The 22,573-nt window shown below is 46.0% G+C and overlaps 1 protein-coding gene across 2 annotated transcripts; it reads left to right on the plus strand.

Moving 5' to 3' along the window:
• Positions 1–4,365: 4,365 nt before the first annotated feature.
• On the plus strand, positions 4,366–22,192 carry ABCF2 (ATP binding cassette subfamily F member 2). Of its 2 annotated transcripts, none has more exons than XM_059711448.1 (15): positions 4,366–4,520; positions 5,175–5,375; positions 11,067–11,279; positions 12,436–12,618; positions 12,705–12,876; positions 14,098–14,193; positions 15,686–15,788; positions 16,950–17,045; positions 17,217–17,336; positions 17,425–17,514; positions 17,877–17,987; positions 18,652–18,714; positions 18,910–19,038; positions 20,208–20,411; positions 21,566–22,192. In XM_059711448.1, exons 2-15 carry the CDS (start codon positions 5,216–5,218, stop codon positions 21,701–21,703), a joined length of 1,878 nt encoding a protein of 625 aa, XP_059567431.1. In that variant the 5' UTR covers positions 4,366–4,520; positions 5,175–5,215; the 3' UTR covers positions 21,704–22,192. The 2 variants fall into 2 exon arrangements, with proteins under 2 accessions (XP_059567431.1, XP_059567432.1); XM_059711449.1 differs by lacking the exon at positions 4,366–4,520 and adding an exon at positions 4,756–5,004.
• Positions 22,193–22,573: the final 381 nt, after the last annotated feature.

The raw sequence follows: 22,573 nt of genomic DNA on the forward strand, positions 1-22,573 counted from the left end.
AACCCATTGTGGCCCTCGAGTCAAAAAGTTTGCCCACCCCTGGGCTACCACATTGAACAGCACAGTTCCACACCCTTCTCACTGAGTTCCTAGGTAATTCTGGATGAGACGTTTCCTTCCGTGGGTCTCATTTCTTCATATTTAAATGACGAGTTCAGCCGAAACCGGTTTGGCTCAGTGGATAGAGCGTTGGCCTGCGGACTGAAGGGTCCCGGGTTCGATTCTGGTCAAGGGCATGTGTCTGGGTTGTGGGCACATCCCCGGTGGGAGGTGTGCAGGAGGCAGCTGATTGATGTCTCTAACTCTCTGTCTCTCCCTTCCTCTCTGTAAAAAAAAAAAATCAATAAAATAAATAAATAAATAACGAGTTCAGACCAAGTGTTCTTGCTTGCAGCACTGACCTTCAGTGATTTTTCATATTTAGCCAGTCCTTCCTACTCTACCTACCTCTCTCTCTCTCTCTCTCTCTCTCTCCATTTCCCCATTTCTTCTCCCCTCATTGCCAGATCTGTTCCCTGAAAGATAAGTAAACCCTGGGTGAGAATGGCAGAACTTCTAAGTGGCCAACAAGTTTCCTAAGCCACTCATGCTGTGCTGAAGGAAGACTGCCAAGCAACTGTTGATTCATGAGAAATCCTGGAGATGATTGGTGGCTATGTAGGTGGCTTCTTGAAGTATCTAACTGGTGGTAGTCTTTCTCTTGCTAACCTGAGCCATTTTAGAGCTGGAGTTCTGGAACCAGCGAATTTCAGCCTTAAATCCTGCCACTGTCTCCTACTGGCAGTGATGTGTTATTAGCAGCTCTGTACCTTTGTTTCCAGTATGTAAAATGGTAATAATACCCACCTTGGGGGCTGTTGGGGGAGATTAAATGGAATTGCATAGATGAAAGGGCATAATAAATGTTAGTTCTCTGTAACCTGTAGCCTGCCCATAACCAGACATTTTAATGAGGCTGGGAGAGGGAGGCATATTTTAGACAGGTGCTTAGAAGAAAGGCTTTGCTTAGCTATTGTCTATATTCTTTACCTAAAACAATGCTTCTGTCCAGAGTAGATGCTTACTATTTGTCAAATGTATTAAATAAAATAAATATTCAGTGTATACTTAGGCAAGGCTTCTACTAGTAGCAGAAAAGGCAAAAGGAAGCCTATCAGAACTTTGGTTAAGTAACTATTAGCCAGTTTAAAAGAATTAAACTCTAATCCTGCCCTAGCCAGTAGTTAGAACATCGGCTCTCGACTGAAGGGTCTCAGTCAAGGGCATGCCTGTACCTGGCTTGCAGGCTTGATCCCCCACGCCAGTCTGGGCGTGTGTGGGAGGCAACTAATTGATTATGTCTTTCCCACCTTGATGTTTCTCTCTCCCTGTCTCACTCTCTCTAAAAATATCATTGGTGTTCATATTTTCTGCCTATGTTTTAATTGGGTTTTCTTTTTATTGATATGTAAGAGGTCTTTATATATTATCAACACAAGTCCTCTTTCATAGAGGTGATTTCCAAATATTTTCTCCCGGCTTGTGGTTTGTCTTTTCAATTCTCTTAACAGCAGCTTTTGAAGAACATAAGATTTCAATATTGATGAGGTCCAATTTTTCAGTTCTTTTATGGATTGTGGGTTTAGTATCATATTTTAGAAATATTTGCCTTACCCAAGTGTATAAAGGCTTTCTCCTATGGTTCCTTCCTGTTTTTATAACTTAAAATTTTACATTTAGATCCATCATCTGTTTTGAATTAAATTTTGTATAGGATGTGAGGTGTGGACCTAAGTTCCTCTCTCCTTTCCCTTTTAAATGGGTCACCTATTGTAGCACCATTTTTTGAAAGCATGGTTCCTTTTCTACTGAGTTGCCTTTGCACCATTGCCTCAAATCAGTTGTCCATGTCTGTGGGGCCCAGAACTAGATTCTGTTTTGTTGCATTGATCTACTTGTCTATTTTGATGCCATTAACACACTGCCTTAATGGAAGCCATGTAGTGTCAGTCATCCTACTTTGTTTTTTGCCAAAATTGTTTAGGCCGTTCTAGGTCCTTTGCATTTCCATGTGAATTTTAGAACCGATTTGTCAATTTCTACAAAACATATCCTAAGATTTTTATTGAGATTGTATTGAATCTGTAGATCAATTTTGGAATAACTGACATTGTAACTATATCGTCTTTTGACTCATGAACATTGTAAATGTATTCATTTATTTAGATCTTAATTTAGCAGTGTTTTATAATTTTTACTGTTTAGATATTTTACACCTTTTCTCAGATTCATGTCTAAATATTTCATATTTTTGATGCTCTAATAAATAGTAAATATCTAATTTTCAAAAAAAAAATCAATGGAAAAAATATCCTCGGGTGAGAATTAACCAAAACACAAAAACAAACCAACAAAACTCTAATCCTTCTAAGAACCATATGAGGTAAGTACTATCATCAGTCCCACTTTACAGAGGAGAGAATGTATTTTTTCCAGGTCACACACTGTAAATGGTAGCATTGGGGTTTGAATGCAGGCAGTTTGCTCCCAGAATTCATGCGCTTGGTTATGCTATGACAAGTGAGGTCCCCATCCAGGAATTCCAGTAGCAGGCACAAGTCACTTCTTTTAAGGCACTTACCACCTAAATGCCATGGTTTGTTCACCTTTTTAAAGTTCCTTCGTGCCCTAACCGGTTTGGCTCAGTGGCTAGAGCGTCGGCCTGCGGACTCAAGGGTCCCAGGTTCGATTCCGGTCAAGGGCATGTACCTTGGTTTCGGGCACATCCCCAGTAGGGGGTGTGCAGGAGGCAGCTGATCGATGTTTCTCTCTCATTGATGTTTCTATCCCTCTCCCTTCTAATCTGTAAAAAAATCAATAAAATATATTTAAAAAAACAAAAGTTCCTTCTTAACTGCAAGCTCCCTAGGGCAGTGGTCAGCAAACCGCGGCTCACGAGCCACATGTGGCTCTTTGGCCCCTTGAGTGTGGCTCTTCCACAAAATACTATGTGCGGGCGCGCATGTACAGTGCAATTGAACCTTCGTGGCCCATGCGCAGAAGTCGGTTTTCGGCCTGGGGGAGTCTATTTTGAAGAAGTGGCGTTAGAAGAAGTGGGGGGTGTCGGGCAGTCGGGCGACGGGAGACACGGCACAGGCGGGTGACAAAAGTACCTACTCGAAGCATAAAGTTACCTGTATTTTTCCAACCAGCTGCAAATCCTACAGGTATTTTTGTCATCAATTTAAGAATTGTAATTATTTTGTGTTGGTGGCTTTATTATTATTATAAAATGAAACATTTTTTTAGGTGCCCTGTTTGACATGGCTACAAAGAAGAAGCAAACTACCTATATAGTTTAAGTTTAAAAAATTTGGCTCTCAAAAGAAATTTCAGTCGTTGTACTGTTGCTATTTGGCTCTGTTGACTAATGAGTTTGCCGACCACTGGCCTCCAGCATCTAGCTCTGAGCCTAACATACACTGGACACTTAATTGGTGGAGGGTAATCTAGAAAAAGTTACTTTCAAAGGCATGAATGTGTGAAATAGAATTATCTGAAATACGAGCAGTTAGATTCTATTGGAGAATCAAGTTTGAGGAAGAAAACTAGTTTTATGTGGGTGGCGGAGTGAGTTGGCTTCCCTACAGCCGTGTCACTGATGGTGTGGCCCTGCTGGCCAGAAGCCTGGGGAGGTTAACAGGGATCACAGAACGCCTGCTTTGCGTTTGAAGCTACAAATTTGGGATTTACAGCGTAGGCGATGAGAAATCTGTGAGGCTCACAGGAAAAGTAACGGACTAACTGATGATAAAGGTGCCCTCGGAAAGAGGGTCTTCCCACCAAGCTGCATGGTTTCGAGCAGACCTAACAATTCTGGAGTGGGTAGGCTAAGCGGCAAGTTTCAGGAACAACGATCGGCACATTCTACAAGTTTGGTTAACGCTGGATTAGCCTCTTAAATCTCGGTTTCAAGAAACGGGGACGCCTTTCTTTCGGGCAGGATAGCTTTCTGTTCTCAACCGCCTCTCTCTTCCTCCTTTTCCCTCCTCTGCTTGGCCCATTGTTTCGACCCCGTTCCTGCCTGATGCAGTCTGGGAAGTGTAGTCGCTCGCCCGCCTACCTAAACCGGGAGGCCCTCTAAACTCGGTATCGCCACACAACTCAACAGATTTTCGAGAGGTGGGGTAAAGCGTGGAAGATCCAGCCCGCTTATCCGAGGAGCTATCTGGGACTTGCACTTTGCAGCAGCCAAAGCGCTTCTGCGAACAGAGGGGTCCAGGACTCTAATCTCCCTCCGCCCACTATCCCGGCCTCGCGCGTCGTAATGACGTCAGGGCCTGTGAGGCCCCTGGGATATGCGGTAGTTCTCGAGGAGTGTTCTCTGCCTGGCAGCCGCGACTTGAGGACCACACTTCCCAGGAGTCTGAGCGGCGGCGCGCCGAGAGCCGCGCGGGCCCGTGATTGGCTGGTGAGCCGGCCGCACGCGGAGGAGCCCCAGGAGCAGCTCCGTTGCGACAGAGGCCGAGCGGCAAGGCCCAGTGAGTTGGGGGAAGAGACGCTGGGGGGAGGGTGCCGGCCAGTGAAGGGGAAGGAGGATGAGACGAGGGAGGAGGGACGGGGTCGGGATGGATGGAGGAATCTTCGAGGGAGAAGAAAAGGCAAAGGGGGAGAAGCTGACGGGCGGGGGTTGGGGTCCGTTCGGGGGTGGCGTGTGAGGAGACCCCGAGGGGACTCACCCGGGTAGGGGGGACAGTGCGTCCCGGGGGGAGCCGGCTGGGTGGTGTGGAAGCAAGGGGACAGCGGAGCGGAGGCCCGAGGCGGACGGGAGGAGGCAGCCCGGCAAAGCGAGGCGGACGGCTGGAGCGCGGAGCGCCAAGTTGCGGGGAAACCGGAGACGGGACCTCTGCCCTCTGCCGAGGGGCAGAACCCGGTGCCCACCGGGCGCCCTGGAAGGAGGAGCGTTTCCGGAGCGAGGCAGGCCGTGGGGATTGGCGGACACAGCCCGAGGGAAGAGATGCTGAGGTTAAAAGAGCGGCCGAGGATCAGCATCGGCTCGAGACACTGACAAAGTTGGGAGCTACCGGGCAGGGGCGGAGCTGGTCCCGAGGTTCGCTAGGAAAATTCCCGGCAGGGACGGAGCAGGGCCCGGGCATTCTCCCTAACGTAGACTTAGGGTGCTTGCCTTCCTTCAGGCTCCCTGGAAGAGCAGTACCGACCCCTGTGGTTCATCACCATGCCCTCCGACCTGGCCAAAAAGAAGGCGGCGAAAAAGAAGGAAGCTGCCAAAGCGCGGCAGCGGCCCAGGAAGGGGCATGACGAAAACGGAGATGCTGCGGCAGAACCACAGGTGGCAGAGGAGAGAAACGAGGGGGTCAACGGCCAGGAGACCACAGGTGCGTTGAGGGCGAGGTGGGCGCCAGGGAGGGTTGCTAGGACTTGATGGATGCGGGCCCCAGCCAGAGGCCGGATCCGGATGCTGGGGGCACTGAACACTGTATCAGGTGCCTCGAAACTTCGCATGAACCAGAACAGTAGCGTTGGAGCTTGTGGCATCCTGTTACTGTTCAGGGAAACACAGGCTCCTCCCATACCCGGGGCAGGCAGCTGGGAGAGCTGTGCTACTTTGTTGCTCTGTCTGCTAGACTGTGAGGAGGTCAGCTCCCTGCCCCTTCTCAGTTCCCATTTCTACACCTGGTGGTCAGCGTGCCAGGCTCTTTGCCAAATCACACCCTTGTCCTCTCTGGGGTAATGACTTCTATTCATAAACTTATGAATTACTTTATGGGTTTTTCCTGGGAAAGAGATAATTTCTGTTATAGTTTGGAAAATATGTAGCACTTCTCCAGGGCTGGACACTGTTCTACATACTGAGGTGCTCAGCTATACACACAGTCTGCCCTCGCAGAACTGACAGTCTAGGTGGGGGAACATGGCAGTGTGTGATAAAGAATATTCCAGCCCTAGCCGGTTTGGCTCAGTGGATAGAGCGTCAGCCTGCAGGCTGAAAGGTCCCAGGTGCGATTCCGGTCAAAGGCACATGCCTGGGGTTTTAGGCTTGATCCCCAGTGGGGGGGCGTGCAGAAAGCAGCCAATCAGTGATTCTCTCTCATCGTTGATGTTTCTATCTCTCTCTCCCTCTCCCTTCCTCTCTGAAATCAATAAAAATATATAAAAGGAAAGAAAAATAATATTCCAGGCTCTTGGGAGTCTATTTCCAGCCCTCCCCCTTCCCCCTGAAGGCTCTCTAAACAGGCCTTCTCAATACAGACTATTATTATTCCTTGAATAGTCACCATGTTTCTGTCCTTTTACACACTGAGTTCTAATACCACAATTTTTATGCTAGTTACATTTGACATTTTTTCTCAAAGCCTTTCCCAATCAAACCTGACCTTAATTTTTCCATTTACTACACTCCTGTGCTATCGTATACCATTACCTTTTTATATTTTCTCTTTTTTTTTTCCACTTAAATTGTTTGGTTTTTGCAGGGACTGTGTCTTGAATAATGCTATTTTGTATGACTAGCCTTGCAGATAGAGATGCTAAGTAAATGTTTGAAGAGGAGAGGAGAATTACTAATGCAAATTATGACAGTCAGATAGAAATTCAGAAAAGGAGGAGTTAAAAATGATTGAGAGTAGAGAGTTGAGTGGTAAGAATTGTCTCCAAAATAAGAATTATAGGAAAAAACTGGTGCATTGAAGTCAGGCCATGGGGAAGTTTTATTCTTGGCAGGAGGAGGGATGAGAAGTTAAGAATGGTGGGAGTGAACAGGCTGAGTTGTGATCTCTAAAGTAGAGAGTTGGGGTCCCCTCTAGACGCTCAGGAACCATGGTAAGCTGTATCATTGGCTCTGTGGGGACTTTCTGGATGAATTGGAAAGGTAGAAAACTGAATCCTACTTTGAGACTATTGTCCACTGTCCTCATTACAAATTTCTTCACCCTTCCTCTTCTATGAAAATAGAATTTCCCAGGGAACCCAGATAGAGCATCCCTATCTCAATGATACAGGATCTTTGGATTTTACCTTGCTCCCTCAGGGAGATACTATTATGAAATGTGACAAACCCTCTCAAAACATTTCTTATTGCCAGGAGCCATGTCATTTCTGCTTTCATAATTAATGAGTCCCATCTCCTCTCTGGGTTTGGGATTATTTGATACTGTGAGTGACCATTCTCCAACCTTTACCAATTGCCATTACCATGTGGTCTTCCTTAGATAGCAAGGTATGAAAAGACCAAGATAAATAGCAAAGAAAGTGACCTCTGACCAACAGTTCCACCTTCTTTACAATGTGAGACACTTTAAGATAAGCACTGGAGAATGAGTAGAAGGGACAGTACTCACTCTGGTGAAGTTTGTTCTAGAATCTTTTTTCCATTTCTTCAAAGCTATTCACTTGTCTTTGGAGCCTGTTTTCTGGGATATTGTAGGCTAGACAATGAGGTCTGTCTAAGTGTCTTTCTTTTGAAGCTTAGAAGATGACTTAGGTTATAGATGCTATAAACTGGAAGAGATCAAAAGAAAATGGCATATATGTAGCCTTCCCTTAATTTTGATCTTCCCCTGCCTGAGCAGATGAAGAGATAGACTAGGGATTGTCAAACTTTTTCTGTAAAGATCCAAATAGTAATGTAATATTTTAAACAATAAAGAATTAAAGAAAAAAAAGAGTATTAAGGTATTGGTGGGTTTCTCCTAATGTCACTGAACAAGAAAAAAAAAAATCCAGATAGTAAATATTTGTGGCTTTGTGGGCTATACATATGGACTATATCTTGCAGCTGTTCAATTCTCTCACTGTAATAGAAAGCAGCCATAGACAATATGTAAATAATGAATGTGGCTGTGTTCCAATAAAACTTTTATTTATAAAAGTAGGCAGTTGGCCAGCCTTTTTTTTAAGCCACCTTCTCTCCTAAGCTAAGAATGGTTTTTACATTTTTTTAGAGGGTTACATTTCAATGGTAATGGAGATACTAAATAATGATCTTGATTTTACCACTTGTCCTGTAAACTCTAAAATGTTTACCATCTGGCCCTTTAAGAAAAAGTTTATCAACTACTTATCTAGACATGAACTTCTTTCTCCCTACTCCATAATCATCTCAGCATCTAGAACAGGGATTGGCACAAAGCAAGGCTGTGGGAAGCTTGGTAACACAACCATATTGAAAAAAGACTTAAAATTCCTCCTTGCAGTCAAAACTAAAAACTTAGTCCTCCATTCAAAAAGTACTTATCAAGCACTTACATATATATCATAGTGTTCAGGAGCTGAGGTAGGTACAGAATGACTGCTATCTGTCTTGTGGAGCATTCTCCGCCCTCAGTGCTGGTTCCTTGCAAATAGAGTAGGTTTAGCAGCAAGGTGGGTAATGGTGCCAGCACAGGTAATCTGACAGGATGGGGTATTTGGAGAGTGACCTCTGAGACTGACTACGTACCACCACACCTCCTGTCTTGGCATTGCTCTCCCCAAGCTTACCTGTCCAAGGAGGGCACCGAGCTGTCTTCCCCCCTCTACTACGTCTCTACTCGTCCTGAGAACAAGCTCATGACTTTTCTCATTTCATGGGCTCTACTCTAAAATCACTAAGGGAACACAGATAAGGGTAACAGACTAAAAAGTCAGAAAATTCTCGTTCTGCAACCGCGTGTGTAGTTTCTGATTCCTACTTGAAAAGGTAACTAGATCACCTTTTCTGTTTTGGCTAAGCTTACTAAGACTCCCTCCACTCCCATTTCTGTCCACTTTCAACAACTCTTTGTGGGCACTTTCCTATATAGAACGGTAGTATAGTGAAGCAGGTGAGGTCATGGGCTTTGGGACCAGACAAGCACTAGTTCAAATTCTGACTCTGTCACTTACTAGCCTTTTTGGCCTTGACTATGTTATCTAACCTCTTCATTTATAAACTGGGGTTTATAGGTATATGTGTCATAAGGATTATTAGTATTAAATTAGATAGGAAATAAGGATTATTAGTATTAAATAAGGTTTATTACTAATACTAATAAGGATTATTAGTATTAAATTAGGTGATACAGCACAGTCCCAGGCACAGAGTAAACTCAGCTATTAGCCAGTTATATTAGCCATTAATAGTAATCGTTCTTGGGGGAGGGTGGAAAGAGATCAACCAAAGAACTTGTATGCATATATGCATACCCCATGGACACAGACAATAAAGTTGTGAAGGCCTGGGGTGGGTGTGGAGGCAGATTAGAAGAGATGAATAGGGGGAAAAAGGAGGCATATGTAATACTTTCAACAGTAAAGATTTTTAAAGTATGTAACAGTGTTCTGATAGAATGTGTATAGCATTACTTTACAAATCTAGGTAAATGAAAGACATTGTCATTAAAATGCAAAATAAGTTTATTTTATTTACTATTGTAAAAAAAAAAAGTAATAGTTCTCAACCTAAAGATGTAGTCATGCATGAAAAACCACAGAGACAGGACAGCTAGTCTCTTGTCTCAGGATCACTTTACCTCTGAAACCCTTCAGATTTGGGGACTTCTGGCTTGTCCAGCCTTGGCCTTGCCTGCGGTTTCCCTCTGTAAATTTCCTCACTGGTCCCTTCTGGGCAGCAAGCTTCCTGGAAGCATCTTCTAGAACAGGGGTGGGGAATGTCTGGCCCTTGGGCCCTATAAGGCCTGCGAAATCATTTGGTCTGGCCCTGCAGAGGCATTAGGGGTGAGTTAGTTAAAAGTTTGACTAAATATAGTAGGCTAATTTTTTATTTTTCTTCTTTTTCTTGTTAATCCTCACCCGAGGACATTTTTTCATTGATTTTTGGAGAGAGTAGAAGGGAAGGAGAGAGACAGAGAGAGAGAAACATCAATGTGAGCGACACATCCATTGGTTGCTTCCCACGTACCCCACCCCCCGACCGGGCCGGGGATTGAGCCTGTCACCGAGGTACATGCCCTTGACTGGAATCAAGCCTGAGACCCTTCAGTCTGCAGGCCAACACTCTATCCACAAGCTAGGGCAGCAGGCTAATTTTTAAGTTGATAATTTTATATGGCCTGAGAATCATGTTATAAATATCTAAATGGCCCTTGTTAGAAAAAAGCCCCCCCCCCCCCCCCCACCATCTAGGAGCTTCTTAGCTTGTGAAATTAGAGAGTTACACCTCTATAGTATCTGCTTTCTGGGAGCATTAGGACTAGTCACTTAATACATACAGAGGACAATTTGCAGTTACAGTCATTCCCACCATGTATTTATATAATCTAGAAACGGGAGGTTAAAAGGATAAGTTATAAACCCTGGCCAGGTGGCTCAGTTGGTTTGATGCGTCATTCTGTGCACCAAAAGGTTTGATTCCCATTCAGGGCACATGCCTAGGTTGCATGTTTGATCTCTGGGGAATGTACGGAAGGCAACACATTGCTATTTCTTTCTCAGTGGATGTTTCTTTCCCTTCATCTCTCTAATAACCAATAAAAACATATTCTTGGGTGAGGATTTAAAAAATGGTAAGTTATGAAGTAAAAAGTATCCAAAAAAGCAGGGTATTAGGGCAGATCTATATACAAAGTATCCCCTGTTTAAAGTTTGTAGACCTCTGAATCTGCTCAACTTGGTCTGGAGTCCAGGTCCTTTAGAACACACATGCATTTTTCAGCATTCAGAATTCTGTATGGTAATATTGAGTAACCTGAATAAAGGGAAAAGCCACAAATGTCCATACAGGGACTGGAAACCTGGACTCTCAGGTTAAAAGTCTGATGCTCTCCCAACAGAGCGATCCAGGCACTCTAACACAGTGGTGGCGAACCTTTTGAGCTTGGCGTGTCAGCATTTTGAAAAACCCTAACTTAACTCTGGTGCCGTGTCACATATAGAAATTTTTTGATCTTTGCAAGCATAGTAAAACAAAAGATTTATATTTTTGATATTTATTTTATATATTTAAATGCCATTTAACAAAGCAAAATCAACGAAAAACATGAGTTCGTGTGTCACCTCTGACACGCGTGTCATAGGTTCGCCATCACTGCTCTAGCATATGCCTTGAGAGCTGTGTCTCTTCCCAAACTGCTTTTCTTCTCTGTCCCCAGAAGTGGATTTGCTGTCCAAGGAGCTGGAGGACTTTGAGATGAAGAAAGCTGCCGCTCGAGCTGTCACTGGTGTCCTTGCCTCTCACCCCAACAGTACTGACGTCCACATTATCAACCTCTCCCTCACTTTTCATGGCCAAGAGCTGCTCAGTGACACCAAACTGGAATTAAACTCGGGCCGTCGTTATGGTCTCATTGGCTTAAATGGAATTGGTGAGGCCCTTGGAAGGCGAGGTGGGAGGTATCTCTCCTTGGCTCATCTGTCACTCAGCGAGTATTTACCTAGCACCAGCTATGTACAAAGCAAGGAGTTTACAGTATGGGTGGGAGAGCAGAAATGCCCAGGGAAAGGAGCTAGCAATACAGAGCAGTGTGTGGTAAGTACCACATGAGTAGTTACAATAGGTGCTGGAAAAGTGGGCGGGAGGGGTGGGTTGGCAGTGTGAGGCTGCTGTAGATGAACAGATTTCACAGAGGAGGGGTGAGGCAAGAATTGGAGGGAAGGTGTCCTAAGAACGGGGAGCGGGTAATAGGGTTTGAATGAATGAAAGGAAGGAAGGGTCCAGCCAGTGTGGCTCTGTTTGAGCTGGAGGTCACTGGTTTGATTCTAGTCAGGGCACATGCATGGGTTGCGGGCCTATACCCAGTAGGGGGTGTGCAGGAGGTACCCGATCCGTGTCTCTCTCTCTCTCTTTCTCTCTCTCTCTCTCTCTCATGTTTCTGTACCTCCCTCTTTCTTCCTCTCTCTCTGAAATCAATAAAGACATTTTATTATTATTACTTTTTTAAAATAACTCTTTTTATTTCAGAGAGAGAGAGAGAGAGAGAGAGAAACATCAATGATGTGAGAAAATTGTTGATTGGCTGCCTCCTACATTCTCCGCACTGGGTAACAGGCCTGCAACCCAGGCATGTGCCCTGACATGGAATCAAACCGCTACCTTCCGGTTCATGAGTCAATGCTCAACCACTGAGCCACATTGGCTGGGAAATAAAGACATATTTTTTTAAAAAAGAAAGGAAGGAAGGAAAGTACTAAAAAAAACAAAAATGGTGCCCTAGCCGGCTTGACTCAGTGGATAGAGCGTTGGCCTGCAGACTGAAGGGTCCTGGGTTTGATTCTGGTCAAGGGCATATGCCTGGGTTACCGGCTCGATCCTCAGTAGGGGGCATGTAGGAGGCAGCTGATCAATTATTCTCATCATTGATATTTCTATCTCTCTCTCCCTCTCCCTTCCTCTCTGAAATCAATGAAAATGTATTTTTTTAAAAATGGTGAGGTTGTGGCTGGGCTGGGCTGGAGGAACTGGTTGGAGTAATGACACAAAACTGCTGAGTGTCCCCTTCCCACTCTGCCTGCCTCTCTCAGGCAAGTCCATGCTGCTCTCTGCCATTGGGAAGCGTGAAGTGCCCATCCCTGAGCACATCGACATCTACCATCTGACTCGGGAGATGCCCCCTAGTGACAAGACACCCCTGCAGTGTGTGATGGAGGTCGACACGGAGCGGGCCATGCTGGAGAAGGAGGCTGAGCGGCTGGCTCACGAGGACGGTAGGGCTCCAGACCTGGGGGGTGGAGGTGCGAGGCTTCCTCCCGGGAAGGGCCCAGGGAGCCTGACGGCTGTTCACTGCCCACAGCGGAGTGTGAGAAGCTCATGGAGCTCTACGAGCGTCTGGAGGAGCTGGATGCTGACAAGGCAGAGATGAGAGCCTCGCGGATCTTGCACGGACTGGGTTTCACACCTGCCATGCAGCGCAAGAAACTAAAAGACTTCAGTGGAGGCTGGAGGATGAGGGTTGCCCTCGCCAGGTGAGTGCCTCTCCCTCCCCCCCGTAGCTCCCCTTCTCTCTCAGGGATGAAAGCTCGCTCTAGTAGAAGTGTTTTGAACAGGGGTCAGTGGTCAGTAACTGCCAAACAGGACACCGACATCGACGATGTGGAGGGCTGATGTGTGTGGGTTAAGGAGTGGGCTCCTGACGGAGTGGTCGCTGTTGGGTTCTGGCATAGTGTTTAGGCATCTTCGGTAAATGGTGGAATAGGCCTGCCTTTCTCCTCCTGACTCCCCTCTCACCCTTTTTTGTGCTTCAGTCTTTCTCATTGTTTTTTCTATAATGAGAGAATGTTAGAATGCTAGCTGTTAAGATCTGTTTTCTCATCTTCTTGTGACTTGGACCTGAAATGAGTTTCTTTCTTTTTTTTAAAATATATTTATTTATTCTCCCTTTACCCTTTTCTACCTCCCCCCACTCCCCTTTCCCTCTGGTAATCACCATACTTTGTCTGTGTCTATGAGAGTTTTCTTTTTTCCTTCACTTAATCCCTTTACTGAGCTTCATAACCATCATTCCTTTAGCAATCCCCCCAGAAAGTCCCGATTAAATAGGTGGTTCCCTAGCCACCATTGTCTGCCAGGTGCCTTGGTGAGCCTGACACGCTGCCTCAGCAAGGCTGCCTGTGTGCACCTTTAAACAGGAGTGCAGGGATCCCACGTGTGAGAAGGATTAGCTGCCTTGGGTTGCCTAGAGAGCTTTTAAAAATACAGATTTCCTAGCCTGGTCTTATTTCTATAAAACTCCACAGATGTGGGAACCAGAGTTATCCCCTTGCTTCTCCTGTCTTGAGATTCCATCTAAGAAAAGAGCTTTCTCTGGACTCCTTGCTAGAGGCCAGCAACCCTGCCAGATAGCTCTAACCTGAATACTTTTCGCTGCAATGATTGATTTCTTCTGTCCTTTTTCCTTCCTGATGGTCACCATCATCAGTGTAAAAGACTGACAGACTCAAGGACTTTTACAGTCTCATCTCCAAAGCATATCATCCCTCTGCTTCTCAACCCCGTTTCTGCCCTTTAACCTCTGCTCTTCAACTCTGGTTTCTCTCCTAGTTCTCCCTTTCCTCTGAGGTATAGAACCTAGAATTGGTTTCAGGACTCAAGCCAGGCCTGACCCAAATTGCGGTAACAGGCAAGGCAGTCCCTTTCTGTGTCGCACCCATCAGACTGAGGTGGCTCTGTCCTTTCCTGTCCTTCAGAGCCCTCTTCATTCGGCCCTTCATGCTGCTCCTGGACGAGCCCACCAACCACCTGGACCTCGATGCTTGTGTGTGGTTGGAAGAGGAACTAAAGACGTAAGGGGACAGGGCTGGGGTTGGGAGTGGGCAGGTGCTGAGGAGGGAGTTGAGCAGAGTCCAGAGGAAATGGATACCTGGAAACCGCACTGATATTAGAGCAGTTAACAAATGAATGGTGTGAGGCCACGAAGGCCACAGTGACAGTGGTAAGCACCTTTAGGGCTGGCCTTTGTGTTTGATTGTCTTTCTTTTGTCTGAAACGTGTGGGTGGTTTTTTGTTTTCATTAAAGCTGATTTCTTTTTTTCATTAATTTCAGAGAGTAAGGGAGAGGGAGAGAGAGGTAGAAACATCAATGATGAGAGAGAATCATTGATTGGCTGCCTCCTGCACACCCCTACTAGGGATTGAGCCTGTAACCCAGGCATGTGCCCTTGACTGGAATCGAACCTGGGACCTTTCAGTTCACAGTATATTATCTTTAACTATATTTCTAGCCATCACATATAGATATCATTTTTGTTTATATTAGAGTCAATTTCTTTTTATTTTATTTTTATTTTTTTAAATATATTTTATTGATTATTCACAGAGAGGATGAGAGAGGAATAGAGTTAGAAACATCCATCAGCTGCCTCTTGCACACCCCCTACTGGGGATGTGCCCACAACCAAGGTACATGCCCTTGACCAGAATCGAACCTGGAACCCCTGAGTCCGCAGGCTGACGCTCTATCCACTGAGCCAAACTGGTCAGGGAAGCCAATTACTTTTTAAAAAAATATTTTTATTGATTTCAGAGAGGAAGGGAGAGGGAGAGAGAGATAGAAACATCAATGATGAGAGGGCCTGCTCCTGCACGCCCCACACTGGGGATCAAACCGTGACCTTCTGGTTTGAGTGTGACCTTCTGGTTTGAGCATCACAGGTTGACGCTCAACCACTGAGCCACACCAGCTATGCTTAAAGTCAATTTCTTTAACTGTATTTATAGACATTATCTAAGATCATGATGTAGTGACAAAGGAAAAATAGCAGATATGGCAATGGTCTCTCTGGTTAAAGAGCTGAATAACCTGGGGTATTGTGCCAGCTCTAGACGAAGGTTTTCAGTGGTCTCTGCAGTGACTTGGTACCTTCTTTCAAAAAGAAGAGTGTCAGGATTTTGACTGTGCCGATTCCAGTTCTCACCCATAGTTCCAATACACTTATGGGTGGGTCTGTGCACATACACTTTTCTTTTTACCATCACTGGTACTACCATCTCTACTCCATTCTGTTGAAAATTAGAACCTGGAGGAAAATTAGAAGATGAGGGAATCTCAGACTGTCTCACCACACTTTGAAAGGCATTAAAACGTCCTTATAGGTAAATGGTGCACTAGTGGCTTCAGTGCTTGCTGAGAGCTGGGAATTGACCAATAAGTCTAACAGGTGCTCACGTGTAAGGATGAACAAGGATGAAGGTTTTCTGGGCCTGACTCTCAGCTTACCTGTTGTGGACTATCTTCCAGTTGTGAGCACCCCCCTGACTGGTTCTTTGGCTTTGCAGTTTTAAGCGCATCCTGGTTCTCGTCTCCCATTCCCAGGACTTTCTGAATGGTGTCTGTACCAACATCATTCACATGCACAACAAGAAACTGAAGTATTATACGGTGAGTAGCCCCACCTTCTCCACAGAAACCTCTGTGCTTACCAATTCCCTGAAGTTCTCCTTTAAAAAACACACAAACAAACCAAAAAACAGACTTAGCAGCCTTTTCTACCTATTGCTATAAAAATATGTGGACAAGGAATCTTGCAGCCTGTTTTAGTCCCAAAGTATTTGCTTTCAGGCCATAAGCCTGGATTGTCAGCCAGTGCACACAGTGTATGTTTGCATTGTGGCAAAGAGATTGACTTTTCACGGTACCTAGGCTGCCCTCTGTCTTCCTGAATGGCTGCTTAACTGCTTCATGGCCGTCGGCACATTTACCCTCCTTCCATGAAGAATGGGCGTCAGGATCTCGACAGCCTACTTTTGTGCCTTTTCATAGTCTCTATTTCAAAAATCATATCAAATGAAAAATAGAAGTCCTCTTCATTCATAACTATACTTGCCATGGGAGTACTAATAGTTTCTTAAATAGCCTTCCAGAAATTTCCTGTGTACCTGCAAGCATTTGTGGAAAATTTCTTGTATACATATCACAGTTGTAATCTTAATAATCATTCTCTTCTGTAGGTTGCTGTTAAAGTTTACTGTATCTTGGACTGCTTTTCATATGAATATATATATAAATCAACCTCATTCATTTTGGTGGCTGCATGGTATTTCGTTGTGTGGCTATCCTATACCTTATTTGTCAAACCCTTTTTAATGGATATTTAGGTTGAGTCCAGTGTTTTGCAGATAGAAACCATGGCAGTCCAATTGTGCAGGGTTTGCCAGGTCCTAAATCTGATTGGTCTGTGTCTTCCCTCCTGGGAGCAGTTCTTGTCAACTGCAGGGGGCTTCAGCCTCTAGGGGTGGGGTGTGTTAGGGAGAGCCTTGTGATGTCTGTACGACGGTGGTTTTCACGGCTGCTCCCAATGCTATGGGTGTGTTTATGGCTAAAGTGAGGATTTGGTCTGGCGCCCTGCTCTGGCTGAGGCATACAATTTGAAAGGCCCCAGATTCCAGATCAGGATATGCTTTTTTAGTGCATTTCCTCTTTCCCTACCGCACAGTCTTATAGCCAAGGCCTAGTCACATGCCATCTGCATCCCCTAAACCCTGGGTGAGAACCCAGGAACGAGGTTCACGCTGCCCCCCTCACTGGCGCGTTTCCCCACAGGGTAATTATGACCAGTATGTGAAGACACGGCTGGAGCTGGAGGAGAACCAGATGAAGAGGTTTCACTGGGAGCAAGATCAGATTGCGCACATGAAGGTAGGGCAGTTGGGATGTGGGTAGGGCATCCAGGGAGTAGGATGAAGGTTTCGGGAGAGTTTAGGGGTACTGGAGGTGGTCAGGAGGAGGCACATAAGTTTTTACTCTGCTTTTAAGACGAGTTGTTTGATGCCTGCCCATTCTCCAAGCCCCCTTTCTGATCTCTTTCAGAACTACATTGCTAGGTTTGGTCATGGCAGCGCTAAACTGGCCCGGCAGGCCCAGAGCAAGGAGAAGACGCTACAGAAAATGATGGCATCAGGACTGACAGAGAGGGTCGTGAGCGACAAGGTGGGGTCCAATTGAGTGGAGAGAGGTGGCCTAAAGTGAGGTGATTAAGAAAGCACCTAACCTGATAAATGCCCTATCCTTTTCCTAGACATTGTCATTTTATTTTCCACCATGTGGCAAGATCCCTCCACCCGTCATTATGGTGCAGAATGTGAGCTTCAAGTATACAAAAGATGGGGTGAGTCTCCTGTGTGGTTGGGAGGCTGGGGTGCATTTTACAAGGTGTCAACTGGCTGGGAGAGTCTTCTGTTCTGTGCTGAGTATACCTCGTAACCCCTGGGCTGTGGGGGATTTTCAGGTGTGGCAGCTGAGGTGCCTCATCCAGGGATTCAGTAGCCCCTCTTACGTAGTTGGGAGGAAGAGTACTCAGCTGGGCCTATGGTGGGGACAGTGGGCTGGAGTCTGCCATGAGAGCTGCCTCCTTCCTCCACACTGCCACCTCCTCCAGGCACTCAGTAGGGTTGGTCTGCCAGTCAGTTTGATCGGTACCATGGCCTGGTATCCAGCTCTCTCTCTCTCTCTCTCTCTCATCCACCTCAGCCTTGCATCTACAACAATCTAGAATTTGGTATCGACCTTGACACACGAGTGGCTCTGGTAGGGCCCAATGGAGCAGGGAAGTCAACTCTTTTGAAGCTGCTAACTGGAGAGGTATGGTGCCAGATGGGGTGGGACTTCCCAGAGAGAGTACGAGACTGTGTAAGAGAGAGGACACATGCATGGGTCTATTTTTTGTATTTTCAATCAGAGCATTTGCAGGGGTGGGCAAACTTTTTGACTTGAGGGCCACAATGGGTTCTTAAACTGGACCGGAGGGCCGGAACAAAAGCATGGATGGAGTGTTTGTGTGAACTAATATAAATTCAAAGTAAACATCATTACATAAAAGGGTACGGTCTTTTTTTTTTTTTTAGTTTTATTCATTTCAAACGGGCCGGATTCGGCCTGCGGGCCGTAGTTTGCCCACGGCTGATTTAGAGTATAGGAACGTCTGGCATTTACAGATATGCTTTCATTTTAGAAAATATGTGTGGTGCCTATGTTTGAGTCCTTTGTTATACAGTATGTTGCATGCTGTAGTAGACATTTAGTCACCACTGAGGAGATGTGCTGAACATCTACTTCAGTATATCTTCCTAAATATTTTTTATGGACCAGAGTAGTAGTCTGTGAGGAGGTGATGTAGGTTCAGTATAGGAAGTTGTATGAGTTTTGTTCAGTGTGAACATATGTTAGTTTCCCAGTTCTGCCTGTCTCTGCTTCTGACTGGTTTCCTTTTTTGTGTGCTTGTCTTTCCATTTACTACTTTTTCTAGCTATTACCCACAGATGGGATGATCCGAAAACACTCTCATGTCAAGATAGGGCGATACCATCAGGTATGACAGGCCTGGGATTGAGGTGGGGGAACTCCCCGGTGTGTGGTAATTGGGCTGCATGTGACCCAGTCAACTCCTACCTGCTTCTCCTTGAACAGGTGGTGCCTGGGTAGAGGGAGTAAGTTACTTGGCAAGTAACCCAGCAGGGTTCTTGGACGTCAGTCGAACCTGGGTGGGTTCCTTTTTTTCCTGTAGCATTTACAAGAGCAGCTGGACTTGGACCTTTCCCCTTTGGAGTACATGATGAAGTGCTATCCAGAGATCAAGGAGAAGGAAGAAATGAGGAAGATCATTGGGCGATATGGTCTCACTGGGAAACAGCAGGTTAGTGGAGGCGGGTGTGGGAAGAAGCCCAGAGAACTGGGAGACTGGCTGGATGGTCAGGGGACACTGTCCTGGCCACCATTCCCTTTCCTCTGCCCCAGGATGTTATGTAGTAGAGCAGCAGTTTTCAACCTCTTTCATCTGATGTCACACACAAACTATTAAAATTCTGTGGCATATCAAAAAATATATTTGTTGCCAATTTGACCCCAAAAAGGTATAATTTTGATACATGCACACTGGACGGCTATTGTGTTGGCTGTTCTCATTTAAAAAAAAAATTTATTTTTATTTTTTTATTTCAGAGAGGAAGGGGGAGAGGGAGAGATAGAAACATCAGTGATGGGAGATACATTGGTCAGCTGCCTCCTGCACAATCCTTACTGGGGATTGAGCCCACAACCTGGGCATGTGCCCTGACCAGAATTGAACTGTGGCCTCCTGGTTTATGGGTCAATGCCCCAAAACAGAGCCACATGGCCAGGCTGTTGTCATTTTTTTTATTTGACAGTCTAAGGGAAAAGAGGCCTTTGACTAGTCGGGTATTTCATATTTTAAAAATTTCTGTGGCACACGGTTGAAAATTGCTATAGTAGAGTATTTAGGTCTCTCTATGAGGAAGGGGCAAGCACATCATGCAGTCTCTGAGCCATTGTGCTTGAGGGCCAGGGAAATTAAACGTAGAAAACAAGTTCCTGGGTTCAGGTCTGGACTGAAGGTCCACTGGATTGCTCTGAATCCTAAGGTTTATTTATTTCTTTTTAGAGAGGAAGTGGGGGAGAGAGACAGACAGAAACATTGATATGAGAGAGAATCATCAATTGGCTGCCTCCCACATGCACCCCTACTGGGGATCAAACCTGCCACCTGGGTATGTGCCTTGACCAGGAATCGAACCTGCTACCTTTTGGTGTATGGGATGATGCCCAGCCAGGCCAGGGCTGAATCATTAAGATTTAAGTGCTGAGAGTCATGGCCTTGGTAACTGCAGGAGCTTCTGACTTCTGGATGCATTCCTTAAGGCCTGAGAGACTGATGACTGTGTCACCACCTTGCTGCCTGAACTTGGATGTTCCTGACACCAGCTTTTGTTGAGTGATGGGGAAGAGGTGAACTGTGCTGTTTGGTGGGGTAACACTAACTTATATAAATATCACGGTCCTACTCAGGTGAGCCCGATCCGGAACCTGTCTGATGGGCAGAAGTGCCGGGTGTGTCTGGCCTGGCTGGCCTGGCAGAACCCCCACATGCTCTTCTTGGACGAGCCCACCAATCACCTGGATATTGAGACCATTGATGCCCTGGCTGATGCCATCAATGAGTTTGAGGGTGGTATGATGCTGGTCAGCCATGATTTCAGACTTATTCAGCAGGTGAGGCTCCTGGCTCGGGTGGGAGGCCTAGTAGGGGGCATATAGGAGAAGGTTGGATGGAGGACAGTCATGACACATAGGGGGCACTTAACACATTTTTTTCTTAATCCTCACCCGAGGATATTTTTCCATTGATTTTTAGAGAGAGGGAAATAGAAATATCGATGTGAGAGAAACATCAATTGGTTGCCTCCTGCACAAGCCCTGACCAGGGCTTGGGCTGGGGAGGAGCCTGCAACCTAGGTACGTGCCCTTGACCAGAATTGAACCCAAGACCCTTTGGTCCAAAGGCCAATGCTCTATCCCAGGGGTCCTCAAGCTACGGCCCACGGGCCACATGCAAATACAAATATTGTATTTGTTCCCGTTTTTTTACTTCAAAATAAGATATGTGCAGTGTACATAGGAATTTGTTCATAGTTTTTTTTTTTAAACTATAGTCCAGCCCTCCAACGGTCTGAGGGACAGTGAACTGGCCCCCTGTTTAAAAAGTTTGAGGACCCCTGCTCTATCCACTGAGCAAAACCAGCTAGGGCAACACATTTTTATTTGATTTGGGAAAGGGGCTCAGGGCATAGATGGGGTGGTTTGGATCAGATCTTATGGCTCTTTGGGAAACTTACAAAGCCTTAATGGACATACTTCATTTCTTCAGTAGCGATTTGGGGATGTTAGCCTATTTAATATTGTTGGCCAAAATCAGGGTGGGAGTTGGGTAGAGAACAGAGTGCTTTTGCTGCTGTCCCAAGGTTCTTCAGCCTAATGGTATACTAAGGAGGATTTCGATTAGACAGAGAGCTACCACCAGTCTTTTGTGAAAAAGCTGCTGGTCATTTCTCTGAAGCTTTGGGGAAGATGGGGTGGAGCTGAGAGTGAAGCCTGTGAACAGATCTAGGCCCTGCTAGGGGACTGGTAATCAGGAGGACAGCAGCTCCTGGCTGGGAGTCTCCAAACCTGCTCGTTATATTTCCTCTGTGTTAAGCCATCCCAAAGAATGTGGAGATAGTGAAACCAACCACGAGCTGGATATGAGGCTGGTGAAGGGGCTTGGAAAGGCTGTGGAGTCTTTTTCCTGGAATTCCCCAAAAACAGCTTTCTGGGAGGGAGAGAGAGAATGCTGGCCAGGATCATTAAGTCTATGATTTGCTTTCTAGGTAGCACAAGAAATCTGGGTCTGTGAGAAGCAGACAATCACCAAATGGCCTGGAGACATCCTGGCCTACAAGGAGCACCTCAAGTCCAAGCTGGTGGGCGAAGAGCCCCAGCTTAGCAGGAGGACCCACAATGTGTGAGCCCTACCCTGGCCAGATGGGCCAGGCCCCTGGGGCCGCACTCCTGCATTGCTGCAATACCACTCCCCAGCTCCTCCCCTGCCCCCACCTGCCTTAGCTACACTCTGTGATCCTATCTACAGCTGGACAGTACCTGTCCGTTTTCTGTCCTTCCCATTATTTTTGTCCATGTCTGGACTCAGCCGGCTGTTCCTGCCAGCCCCTTGCTGGTTCCTGACCCTGAGTGATGCAGCCAGAGGCACCTGAGGGTTAGCCCAAGGGCCCACACCCTGGTTGGCTTGTGAAGGAGCTTAGGATCCTGGTTTTCTGAGTTTTGATGAAATTGGAGGAATACAACTCAGCCCACCACCCCCATTCCTTTCTGCTTCTGGTTTGGAGCTCTGGATCAGGGCCTTATTCCTGATCGGTTTTTAAATAATTATTTAAAAGTGTAACTTTTAGACCTGCGTGACATCTACAAAGCGTCCAATAAAGAAAGAACAAGCCATGGTCCCTGCTTTCTTTCTCGGGTCTCTGGGCCCTTTGCTCCCCTCCTCGCTGCACTGCCAATGTCCATTTCCCTTCAGCAAGAGCTGGGGTGGGTGTCGGGATGGATGTGGTCAAAAGACTAGTCTATAGAATCCTGAAGAACTCAGTCCCTTTTGCTGATTTGAAATTGTGCCTTTTCTTACACTAGTGGTTCACAAACTTTAAGGTTCACAAACTTTAACGAGTCAGAATCACCTGGAGGACATGTCAGGTCACAGGTCACGGTCTTTCCTGAGTTTCCGGCTCAGTAGACCAAGAAGTAACATTTCTAACAGCTTCCCAGGTGCTGCTGGTGCTCCTGGCCTGGGGACCACGTTGAGAAGTAGCCTCCTGGAACATGTT

The sequence above is a fragment of the Myotis daubentonii genome, chromosome 10 (assembly GCF_963259705.1).
Source record: "Myotis daubentonii chromosome 10, mMyoDau2.1, whole genome shotgun sequence".
Lineage (NCBI taxonomy): Eukaryota > Metazoa > Chordata > Mammalia > Chiroptera > Vespertilionidae > Myotis > Myotis daubentonii.